The sequence below is a fragment of the Saimiri boliviensis genome, chromosome 4 (genome assembly GCF_048565385.1).
Source record: "Saimiri boliviensis isolate mSaiBol1 chromosome 4, mSaiBol1.pri, whole genome shotgun sequence".
In the NCBI taxonomy this organism is placed as follows: Eukaryota; Metazoa; Chordata; class Mammalia; order Primates; family Cebidae; genus Saimiri; species Saimiri boliviensis.
This window is the reverse complement of record NC_133452.1, coordinates 17022907-17035940: the sequence shown is the minus strand read 5'-3', so window position 1 is coordinate 17035940 and position 13034 is coordinate 17022907. Positions and strand designations below refer to the sequence as shown.

General features: G+C 38.7%; 1 protein-coding gene across 1 annotated transcript in view; it reads right to left on the bottom strand.

The window, feature by feature from the left end:
- The window catches only part of RGS17 (regulator of G protein signaling 17), a 110283-nt gene that overhangs the window by 14548 nt on the left and 82701 nt on the right, over window positions 1-13034 (bottom strand). The window contains exon 3 of the mRNA XM_039467507.2: window positions 310-399. Within this exon, the coding sequence (XP_039323441.1) occupies window positions 310-399 (90 nt within the window). The remainder of the gene's footprint in view (window positions 1-309; window positions 400-13034) is intronic.

Here is a 13034-nt window from a genome sequence, read left to right as displayed (position 1 = left end):
TTTTAAATTCTCAGAAATGAGAAGTAATGAATTAGGGCAATTTTTTTGTACAGGATATGATAATCTTTATTTTTTTAAAGAGAAAAGTAAATTTAGAACCATGTTTTAGCCAATAACTTCACATTGCTAATAGAAAAATTGCTGAAAAGCAACTGCAATGACAAAATAAGATCTTCTAGTTGGAATTTGCATTTACTTCCCAAAATCATTTTAAAGAGTACCATGAAGCAAGAGGTAATACTTAGGCATGCAGTAGATGTAAATGGCATATAAATATAAATACAGTAGCTATGTGGTTCACACACTCACCATTCCTCTAGGACCTGGATACTCTCCATTTTTGTAGTGTGTGTGGGTCTTCCCGCATTTTCCCCTCTTTCTTCATTCCTAACAGTGAGGCTGTAATGTAGCAGAACATTTAATTTTGTCAAGGAAAATTCATCAGTTGAAGAAAAGAATAAATGTTTCTGGAGAAACATTTCACAGGCGATCTTATATTCAACTATGTGAGAATACTTAAAGTATAAAAAGAGCAATGCCATTTTAAATGATGGGTAAGCCCCTGTCAACTAAAGGGAGGAGAATAATTTTTAAATAAAATTATGAAGTAAATCAGACTCTCAAAAGTGGATATCGTTAAGTATTCTGACTTCATCCTTACATAATCTGAATTATTTAATATTTCTGATACATGATTAATGCTTTAATATTTGAAATACATATAAATAATCACCTTACTCTTTAAACAAAAAGTCATTTTGATTTTTGGTTAATTCTATTCATAGTCTGTTTTCCATTATTTTTCCCCCATTGAGAGCTAAGATAAAATGTGTCAGAATCTAATGCAGATTTTGCTAAATTTACATCATCCTTCCCTGCAGACCAAGCTATTGTTGCCAATAATATCATTCCTTCAATTGCTAAAATCAAGCTGGATTTATACTTGACTTTGTTTTTGCCCTTTCACCTTAGTAAATCAATCTCCGATGTCTTGAAAGGGACAGACCAGTAACTGAGTGTTTGGAGCACGTGAACACTGGGTGGTAGGGGTCTGTGTCTATGTGGCACAGGTTTGGGAATTCTACAGCATCCTAGAGAACAGAGGATAATGCTGAAGGTTTTAGTAGCTCAGAACAAGAATAATTATAAAAATTGTCCAATTCAGATAAATGGTAGCTGAGCAGTGCTTTACAGTGGAACACTCAAAATTCTAGGCATAGACTAGACATAACAGGGAAGGTTATGGGAGATACTAACAAGCAGGGCAGGGAGGGTAACTCAGTGGGTTGAGAAAATTTGAGCTCCCGAATTAGCTAACTGATCCCTCTGTCGAGAAGCCAAGGAGCTTCATAAGAGCTTGGCAGAGAGTCCAAGAAGTTCAGATAACATCTCTTATTTGTTCCTGCTTTCACTTATTTACTCAAAATAAGAGGCAATGGAAACGATGATTTTCTAATGCCGTTATGTGACAGGCACCATTCTTTTACCATTAAGATTATTATCCCCATTTTACAGATAAGCAAAGTGAGGTGCAGACCCATCTGGGAGGTTGGCCCCAAACTGAACAATACTTAGGTGGTATAGTTGGAATTGGAAGCCTACTCTGCTAAACAATCCTGTATCTCTGACTGCCCACTATGAACCAGGGCTGCTGACAGGCACTGGGGTCACAGACCACTTACTATGAGAATGCAGAGAAGGGTCACTAAACATGGTTGGTGTGGAAAGAAAGTGTTCAGGAAGAGGTGCCCAACAAACAGTTATTCTCAATCTGGAAAGTCTGATAAGAAAGTCTGATAAGAGAAACCAAGACAATCTCCCTAATTCATTTTTTCATTCTCAAGTCCAAGGATGAGGATGGAGCAAAGGGAGTAATTTCAGGAGGAGGAGCCTGATGAGTGGGCAAATCTACAACAGAAAGTGAGGCTGGATAGGAAAACTGACCTGAGAGAGCAGAGTCACTGGAAAAAAGAGAACCCAACAAGAATCGAAAAGGATTCTATAGTCAGGAAAAGGACACTCCATAGAAAACATAGGCTTTCATAGTGAAATATACTGATTTTGCCTCTACCCATTTCTAGGGACAGGGGCAGGTTTATTGGTGTAGAACGGTGGAGGAAAAGGTAGTGTAGCCCAAAGGATTCTGGGGAACAGAAATTGGAGTGGATGGTCCCTCTGACCCACTGCTCTTTGACTAGACCCCTGCGGGAGGCAGCAGTCCCATGGTTAGAGACAGCAAAGCCTTCAGTGTAGTGCACTTGTGGGGAGGAATTCAGAAAGAGTGCATAATATTTTAGGTATCTGTGTGTGAGTGCTGTGAATGTGTCTGTGGCTTGAGATAGCCTAGGAAACCTCAGTCCTCCGTGTCACTAAACAAATAGGTCAGATAAGTGTTTTAGAGGAGATTCACTAAGAAGTAAGAAAGAGTTCTTCTCTAGAGTTCAATGTATTTCCAGTATTGATGGGAAAAGTGGGTGGGGAGGGGTACACTACTGACAATATTCTGTAAAACTTCCTGTACATATGAAATGTACAATTTTTAAGTAAATTCTATTCAACTATTTTTAAAAGAGGAAATTGCAACTCATTCTGCCAAACTTCATTAAGCTTATACTTGTGTGTGCAAACACATATTAAGGCACTACAGCATGACTAGGAAAAGAGCTCTCATTCCCTGCTTAAATAATAAACTCATTGAGTTTATTTTTATTACATTCCCACACAGTGTCCCACAGAAGGCAGTACATAAGATGCAGGTATACTTCGTTTCATTAAACATCTTTGAGAAATTTGCTTTCCATTGTGCCTTTGCTGTAGAGTGACAAATCTGGAGCCCATAGGTATGACTGACGAATTTCTGAACATGAATTCTGGCTCTTCTATCTGTTTCTGTGATATTTACAAACATCCCAAATGCTACCATATTAGAGCAATCATTATGAAATATTGGTTGAGTTTACATCTTTCTTTTCTACAGATGGTAAAATATGAACACACATTTGGACTAAAACTACTTATAACAGACATTCAGTAAATGCTTAACTATTCAGTTTGTGCAACTCTTGATCTAATATCGAACACAATCTTGCCCTGTAGAAAGAGGAATTGAACTTTGGCAACAGACAAGTTGTCCTTTTTATTAACTTCCCTTTACTACTGGTCTTAAAAAATGAATTTCAAGATTTCAGTTATCAGGAACTGCTAAAAATATCATTTTAAGTTAAAGAGAAATGGAGAAAATAGATAAGGGATTGATACTTAGCTGTTTGCCTGTCTTGATATTGATGAATGGCTGTCCTACTTGGTCCTGCTCCAAGTAGTACAGTTTTTTTAAGGTAATAATTTACCGGAAATATTTGCTCTAGATCAGCTTACATATGTTATATGTGTTTGAGGAAAGCCCTAAAAGGAAAATACCAGATCAACAGTTTTGAGAGGTCCCACAGAGATACCTTTTTTTATTTAGCCCATATCTCTCCAAGAATAGACACTGACTTTTATGTATGCAGCATTTAAAACTAACATTTCTATGTTTTAAGCAATAAAAGCTACAAAGAGAACTAAATGCATATACAATGTTCACTGTGGGGGTCTTGATCAAAGCTTAAATACTTTATGGAAGAAAAGTGCTGATATCCTAAATATAATAAAATAAGCATTTAAAATCCCATTAGAGATTTTTCTAGAATAGTGACTTTGAAATGGTACATTTCAGTGAAAAACACTTGGTACATTTCAGATATTAAAAAAATGTGCCCCCATGCTCTGTGGGTGGATTGTTTGTTTATAGGGGAGTGTGGATGTTGGGGTGAGAAAAAACACTACTTGCTGCCAATTATAGAGTTTACCTACTGATCTGTCATCATAGATATGTGCAGGGTCTATTTTGGAAGATAGTCTTCTGTTGTAAGGAAAACAATTGGTTCTTAAGAAAAACTGTTAAAATGGTTGCAAAGAAGATGAAAACTTATCAGTAGCCATGGTAACTTTGGGATAGAGGCTAGTCACGAAACCACATATATTTACAGAAAAATTAAACTGAAGAATCAATAAGATGCCTCAATTTAATACAGTGTGACATCAAGGCTCCAAGAGAGAACTACTGTCACTGGTGAAAGCAGTCTATTCAATATTGAAATATTCTCACATTGTGATATCAATCTTTTCTTTTCATTTAACAGCTTCTACCTCAGAGTTCCTGGTGCTAAAATGAAATCAACATCCCTCAGGCTCTGAAAATGAATTGGTAGATTATTCTTTAAATATTTCATTTTCAGCATTTTCAAGATATCACAGTAAATCCTATAGCTTTTCTTCAGGAGTTAGCAATAATTTACAAATGTGTATGAAACATTGGTTCACGCAACGTTGCCTGGGTTGGACATACAAGATGAATACGACAAAAGCTCTGCTACTGAGGAGCTCAGACGGGTAAATAAACATCACATGGCATTGTGATAAGAACTCAAATAGAGTTGTGCTTATGGGGTGACTTAGACACCCTTGATGGTACTTGTGCTTTCGATTAAGAGAATTGGGAAAAGCTTCACAGAAGAAATAATGATTAAATTGGGTTGAAAATGAGCAGTTGTTTGCCAGATGGAGACCTGGACAAAGGGGATCTCAATTAGAGTGGGGATAAAATCGTGTAGGGACACGATATTAATGTAGAACACAATGAACACATCAGGTGTTGCAGAGCAGTACCAGGAGATTAAAATAGGTAGCAAAGCATGTGTTATCCAAAAAAATGATGAGGTGGACTCCAAATGTAGAGGCAGCAGGTCATGTTTTTTTCTCACCCCACTATCCACACTCCCTTGTAAACAAACAGACAATCTACCCACATAATGAGGGGGTGGCGCATTTGCCACCCCTTAATTTCTTTAAGGTTTGGAAAAATAAACCTCCTAGTACAAACCAGTGCATTGAGTCTGAATGCCCTCTATAAGGCATCATCCCACAAACCATCCTTTAGGGTGGTCTAAGCTTTCCATGCTTTGTTTTCACCATTCATAATGGGGATAATAGCAATGACCTACTTCACAAGGATGTAAAACAAAAAATAAAAAGCTGGTGACAAAAAGGCACATTATTACAAATGCCTAGTTGCATGAAGGGCAAGTTGGTTGCATATTAAAATTTAATTCTAAATTTACCAAAGAGCTTTTTATTTCCACCTGAGTAAATAGAGACTTTCCTTTTGCCATTATTACAAAACACTTCTTCATACATTACCTTGTAACTTCCTCCTCACAATAGTCCTTGAAGGTAAGCAGGGGAGTTGTGATTAGTCATTCTTGTTTGATTTATCAGGAAACAGTCATCGGGGCTGACTTACACAATACCCACAACTTGAATTTATCAGAACTAGGATTGGAATTCACATCTTCTGACTTCCAGTCTCAGGCTCATTTTCACTCTGCAATGCCATTTCTCTTTACATAAAAGAGTTAATTGTGGTATTGCAATTGTTTACACAAATGATTTTTCTTTATGGTTTGGAAAAATAAACTTCCCAGTGCAAACTGTAGCATTGAGTCTGAATGCCCTCTCTAAGGCACCATTCCACAGCTATCACTCAAAGGAGCTGCTGCCCAGAGGCCTGAGTTTGCAGTAGAATCTGTGGAAGAGTAACTTCTCAATTCTCTGGAATTTGAGATGAACGAAAATGAGCTATTATAGAAGGTTTTGACAGCAAACAGGAAGGACAAAAGTAACACCACTCATGACTGCAGACAGGCGTGTTGCTATGGCTGAGGAGGGCCCTCCTGGGTAGTACCACTTTCTTCCATTAGCAAAGATTAATGTGGGGAGAGGGCAACAGGGAAAGGAGAATGGAATTGATGTATTGCTTACAAAAGACTACCCACCCCTCAAAAAACCAAAACCCCAAACCAAAACGACACCAGAAGATAGGCTGGTAGCCATAAAACATACAAAATTTCAGACACATAGAAACTTAATGTTAAACCTATGACTTGAATGTCACCTCTTGTTTTTACAGTAAGAATGGTTTTGAGTGGGGTGTGTGGGGATGGGAACAGTGGTTAGAACTTTGTGTCTAAAAATGTTATAAAATGCTTGCCTAAAAATACCTCAGGTTGCCCTTCTAAAGACTCACTCCACATTTTGTAATCATGTATCATGTGTCATAAAACAAGTATTTAATTTGGCTTAAGCTTTTGTTTCATAAACTTAAACCCAAGTAAAATAATCAGCTGTTAAATATCTGTCCACTAGATGGCTGTGTTACCTTTATAAATACAACATGTTAACCAACTCAGAAAAAAGGAAAAACTGAAAAAAAGTTTCTGTGGGTAAATATCCTTATTTGGGGGAAAAAACGATTCATTCACTTAAGGAGTTTTGAAAATTATACCTTTCTAAGGAATCTAAAAGGCGTCATTCAGTTTTTCTGTGAGTGTAATAAACAAACTCAAAGAGGCTTAATCTTGGAAGGTTTGCATAACTGCAACCATTTTTCCTTTTTGGTATTTACAAAATATTCTGAATAGATCCTGTCCCCAAATCATTTGATTTAGGAATACTTTAGTCTTAAAAACAGCCAGGCATAATTTTATTCACATTGTCTTTATCCTTTCTGATAAGAAGTCGTTTAGCATTCTACTGTCTCATGCTGGGATAATATGGAACTTAGGTCATCCATTCTTAGAACAAATAAATTAGAAAAGGGTTTAACTATTAATAGGTAGGAAATGCTTTTGATTTAAAGTATTTTAAGAGAGCCATCCTGAGAATAGATTCTCCACACTATTTCAATTCCAGTTTGGGTACTATGGAAACATTCCTTTCTTCTTTTAACCCATGGAAAAGGGAAGACAAATTTCTTCATTCTCTGATTCTCTCCCTCTCTCGGTTGCAATTTCTTTCTATATATGCATCCATTCAAAAAGATGGGTATCAAAAATTGCTTCTTTTTATCTATATCCAATTCTCATTTGAAACCCCAAGCCCTGCATTTTCAGTTCATGGACACATTGATTTGATTTGGAATGCCAACTTCATTTAACAAGTAATTACATGGTGAAAATAAAAATCTACTCTGTACAGTTACGTTCAGTTACATAAGCAATGATTCTTATTTGGCATAAATTGGGTTTCTTTATTTTTCTTTAAAGTTAAGAGAATAAGTCTGAATACAAAGATATACTTTATATAATACATGCCAGGCCAGGCGTCGTGGCTCACACTTGTAATCCCACCACTTTGGGAGGCCAAGGGAGGCAGATGGCCTGGGCTCAGGAGTTTGAGACCACCTTGGGCAACATGTTGAAACCCCACCTCTACCAAAATACAAAAAATTAGCCAGGCATGGTAGCACGCGCCTGTAATCCCAGCTACTCGGGAGGCTGAGGCATGAGAATCGCTTGAGCCCCGCAGCTGTAGGTTGCAGTGCGCTGAGATGGCGCCATTGCACTCCAGCTTGGGCTAGAGAGTTAGACTGTCAAAAAAAAAAAAACAAACAAAAAAGCCACGCCAATTATCAGAATCTTCTATACCTGAGTTCTCACACTGATTAAAATCCTATTTTAAGCTATTCCTTGAATGCACTGTAATTTTCCCTATAATTCATAATTAAGTTAGTTGATGCCTTAGTGGGAAAGCAAATATCTTAGATGTGAAAAGGCCAAATGGACTTCTATTTAGTTAGGAGAAATAGCAGTGTTACTGTTATTAAAATGGCATGAGATCATCTGTGTCAAGTGCATTAGTTCAGCTGGAGCTCAAGCTTCTGACTTTAGAAGACTGAGTCCCTATCATAAAAAAAGGAGAATGAAAAAGTTAAAACCCTAGCAGCGAATACTCAGAAATATATCTGATAGCTGGCAAGGTGGTCATTCATCTACCCATTCATCCCTTCCCTTGCATTTTTCAGCGTGTGTGTGTGTGAATTTGAACGGGATGAATGTGCAGGGCTTCCTTGGGAACTGACATGAGGGAAGGCAACAATCTTGATGTGTAGAAAAACTAAACCCTGCTATATGAAAGTTACAACATTCTGGGAGTCCTGTGGCTGTGCAGTTCCTGCTTCAGGGCTGCTCTGACTTATACCTGTGCTGATTAATGTGAGAGTTGGGGAGAAAGGGCGAAGTGATACAGACTGCAGAAACAACATCTACTACCTTAACGGACAACATGCAGACAGAACACTGCTGAGCCTGCAATAGCCAGATCCTACACAGTCTGGTAAATTCCTCTGGGCCTGAGACTTGTAAAGGGACAGAAATAATACCTATCAATAAAGGAGTATGCAGGGATTTATGTACATTAGTAATCACATTTTACTGAGGAAGAAACTGAGGCTCAGAGGTAGTAAGTAACTTGCCAAAGGTTTCATAGTTACATGTGATAAAACTGGAATGTGCTCAGGTCTGTCTAATTCCAGTGTCATTGTTCTGTCCTTATCCCATGTAGCCTCTTGAAAGTCGGCTTTCCATGAGGAAGATATTCCATTAGAATCTGTGTGTAATTGTCAAATATTGGGCAAGACTACCTCTAGAATGAAACACATTAAGTTACTCTTCCATGTGGAATTGGCGCCTGAATGGCTCTGTACTTTTATATAATCCATATTGGTTTAGCTGGGCATGGTGGCTCACACCTATAATCCCAGCACTGGGAGGCCAAGGTGGGTGTTGAGGTCAGGAGTTTGAGACTAGCCTGGCCAACATGGTGAAACCCTGTCTCCACTAAAAATACAAAAAATGAAACAAAAATTAGCCAGGCATGGTGGCACATGCCTGTAGTCCCAGCTTCTTGGGAGGCTGAGATAAGAGAATCACTTGAACATGGGAGGCAGAAGTTGCAGTGGGCCAAGATCGTACTATTGCACTCCAGCCTGGTTGACAGAGCAAGACTTTGTCTCAAAAAAAAAAAAAAAAGAAAGAAAGAAAGCATATTGCTTTGACAGAAATTTGTGTTTCACTTAGGAACAGATGCTCCCATGCAAAAAGATGTACATTAATGCATAATATATTAATATCTGAAATAGATATGGATTTTATAGCATTGGAAATTATAAATTTATAGTATTTATAACAGTCCAGCAGAATTATTATAAAATCAATTTCATTTTCATAGAAAGTGAATTTGATTGTCTTATCTGACAAAAAGAGAACAAGTAATTCTTGAATGATGTCCTAAAATAGCAGGCAGATTGTAATAGGTCTACCACACCTAGACCAGGAAAGACAGTAGGGTAAGCCCAAAAGAAATAATGAAGAATTTTAATGAGGGAAGCAAAAACAGATTTAATACTTACTTTAATCAGATGTAACACAGCTATGAAATTTTATGGGAAAGGGTAGGCAAGAAGTCAACCTCATTTTTGCATTTTTGATTGGAATTTCCTGGAGGAAGTTCTTAAATATTGTCCAGATAGCTAATAAAGTTGACCTGGATTTGGAACCGTTGAACTTCAAATTGCCTTGGAAAATGAATAATTTGCTTTGAATGAATCAGGAAGGAAACTCCGACTTCCCTCAAACCAAACCTTCACCCAGAAGGAGCATGGTAAGAGAGGCTCACTCATTTTCTCTCTCAGTAGCCGTTCTTTCTCCAAGTTCTTCCTTGTTGTATGTCTTACACAGAAGTTTGGTTCTTTCAAAGTTCACTGAGAAGCCCCCTGGTTGGTCAAATCACAAGATGTTTTATGATTCTTACTGCATTGAACTTCTTTGGTGTATATGCAAATTCAAACTTCGTATTGTGAAAGTCTAATGGCTTCTATAACAGTCCCTTGCTATGTTTGATTTTTCTGAGACAGGGTCTCATTTAGGCTGGAGGGCAGTGGTGCGATCATGGCTCACTGCAGCCTTAACTCTTGGGCTCGAGTCATCCTCCTACCTCAGTCTCGCCAATAGCTGGGACTACAGGCATGTACTACCACATTCAGCTAGTTTTTTAAATTTTTTGTAGAGATGGGGGTCTCACTATGTTGCCTAGGCTGGTCTCAAACTCCTGGGTTCAAGCTGTCCTCCTGCCTTGGATTACCAAAGCCCTAGGATTACAGTTGTAGGCCACTGTGCCCGGCCCCTTTGCTGTGTTTTGCATGTCATTTCTCACCTCGCCTCTTCTCCACGTTCTGTGTTTGCAACTCTCCCACTCCTCTGTTGTTCTTTAAATGTAGTGTGTCCTTTCTGTTTGTAGCTCCCTACTTGTCACCTTGGAATACTTGCCAGGGCTCAGCATTCTCATCTCTTGCAACTGATGAATCCCAGATTGTCATATTTCATCCAGGTTTGCCTTGCAAGCTTCAAATTCATTTCTACAACTAACTTCCAGGTACCTCAATCAGAGCAAGTTGAGCTTATCTTCTCATCCTTGGCCTAAATGACTTCCTATTGCAGTATCCTCTCATTTGATGGAATCACCAGCAACCCAGCCACCCACTCAAGCAATATAGAGTCATCCTTCTCTTTCTCACCTATCACTAATTCTTGGCAGTATATCCTCATTTTTTAGTGAATATGAACTTCTCTTCATCCCTTTTCTTATCTCTTTATGTTGGGCCCCACCATCTCTCACAAAGGCTATTATAAAAATCTCTTAGCATCCTCCTTATTTTTTGTATTTTCCTTCCAAACATTTTCCATTCCCTCAGGAGAATACTTAAAACATAAAATGGACTTTGTTCTCTCCTTACTTAAAACTCTTCAATTGCTTCCTAAAAAGGTGTAAACTTCTTAATAAGGTATAAAAGACATTTGATTATTTGTCATTGCCTATCTCACTAGTTTTCTACTTTGTCCTTCTTGACTTTATATCCCAGAAATACTAAACAGATTTAGTGCTCCCACCACAAATTCATGCCCCTCTGTACTACTAATTAGTACTACTACTTCTAACACACACACACACACACACACACACACACGCAGACACACACACACACACACACACACACACACGGGAACATGAAGAAAAATGGTGCATAAAATAATCTGGTAGCCTGGAAGAATGTGCCTCTAATTTTTGAAAGGAATTTCTGTGACACAAGTTTTTATATTTCATAAAGTAGACCCAATTGGCAAATCCAGATCCATCACCCATTTAACAAATGTTTGTTAAACACCTACTAACACTGGCCAAATAATGTAACCCAAAATGTATTTTTTGCTATCTCAATGCATGAAACTTCAGTTACCTGTTTACAAAAATGCCTGGCAGCAATGACCAATATGGAGTTTTGTGAATTCAAATACAAGATCTATGTAATATAATTTTACTGAAAGTATTAACCTAAAAAATAACAATATGGTGCAGACAGGATAATCACTTGTATAAGAAGTAGTTCAGTGGGTTGGTGAGTCAAACTCTGACCTTTCATGTGTTCAGCCTTGTCTAGGGCAGAGGGAGCTGTGGCCATGGGTATGAACAGCACCAGCCCAAGGTCATCCCTGAAGCTCTGGTACATCCTGGCCCAACCAGACAGAGATAGTCCTCAATACATTTCCACATAGAGTGAGCCAGCTTTGGCTAAATTTGAGGGTTTTTTTGTCCATATCTGAACCTTGAAACTGACTGGTGTGTCTGGGGTCAGCAGACCGTACCGTGCAGAGAGCCCTGTCGCCAAATGCACTGCCACCTCTTATTTATTTATTCATTTTTCAGTCGAAGTTTTGCTCTTGTTGCCCAGGCTGGAGTGCAATCGCACAATCTTGGCTCACCACAATCTCCGCCTTCTGGGTTCAAGTGCTTCTCCTGCCTCAGCCTCCCAAGTACCTGGGATTACAGGCATGCGCCACCACGCCGGGCTAATTTTGTATTTTTAGTAGAGATGGGGTTTCTCCATGTTGGTCAGGCTGGTCCCGAACTCCTGACCTCAGGTGATCCACCCGTCTAGGCCTCCCAAAGTGCTGGGATTACAGGCGTGAGCCACCACGCCTCGCCCGCCACCTCCTTATCTACAGTTTCTTCCTCCTGTTATCTTGGGACTCTGGACTTCTTCGCCAGAGTGAGGCTTCTACTGTTAACTTCCATTAGTCCACAGTCCTAATATCCACTCTGGTTTTGTGTATATGGCCTGAGAAACTTGGGTTCATTTTGATAGTCGTCTTCTGATTGTGTAAAGTTGATATAATTGATAAAAAACATTGAGGAAATTTACCCATGTTGTGGCAAGATGGAGTTTCCAAACTGTAGACTTCTATATCACTTCTTTGTAAGTGATATGTATGATGGTCTGTCTACAAATACTCTGGAAATCCTGTGCAGTGTGAGTTATTCTGCAGAACAACATATTCTGCCATGTGAGATGAATCAGCTCTCCAAGGTTGACAGAAACAGAGGAAACCATTTATTCCCTGGTGCCTCAGCTGAAATGATTCACCTTGCATGTGTGAGTAGTTTTATTTCCAGGGAGTGGTTTCTTCACCATGGTGCAGGCATGGATTTTTGTTTTTCCTTTCAAAAAATATCCTTTGACTTTTAAAGCATGCATCTTAGTATTTCCTTTGGCAGAAAGCTAAAGTGTGACAGCATCAGAGGATAAAATGAGACATTATTTTTGCACTGTTTTGAATTATAGAGGCCATGGTACTTGTTAGAAATGGAGGGAGAGGCAGCCCAAAGCATATTTATGAAGCACTTAACATTTACTTAGTGAGATTCATCCCATGGTCTGGAAAGTCTGAGAACTAATGTATCCAAAAGGGAGACAATTATAGCTTTCAAAAGGCTAGTCAATTTACTAAATTCAGTCTGTGACCAATCACTGGAGAAGAGTCTGAGAAGAGTCCAGTGCAGTGGGCCAAATCTCGTGGGCAGTACCCAGGAGTACATGAGATTGTGAATTCAAATGGGAAAGTTGTATTTGGAAATGACTCATATCAAACCTGGAAATGAAAAGTTTGAAAGTGTCACATTAAAGTGGACCAAACAATGGACTAGGCATTCCGAAGCTTGAATCTAATTTCCATCACGATCCCTAACGGGTCTACTGACATCGGGCAAGCCATCAGTTTCCTGACCTATAAACATAGACACAACATTTTCCTTTTTTTTTTTCA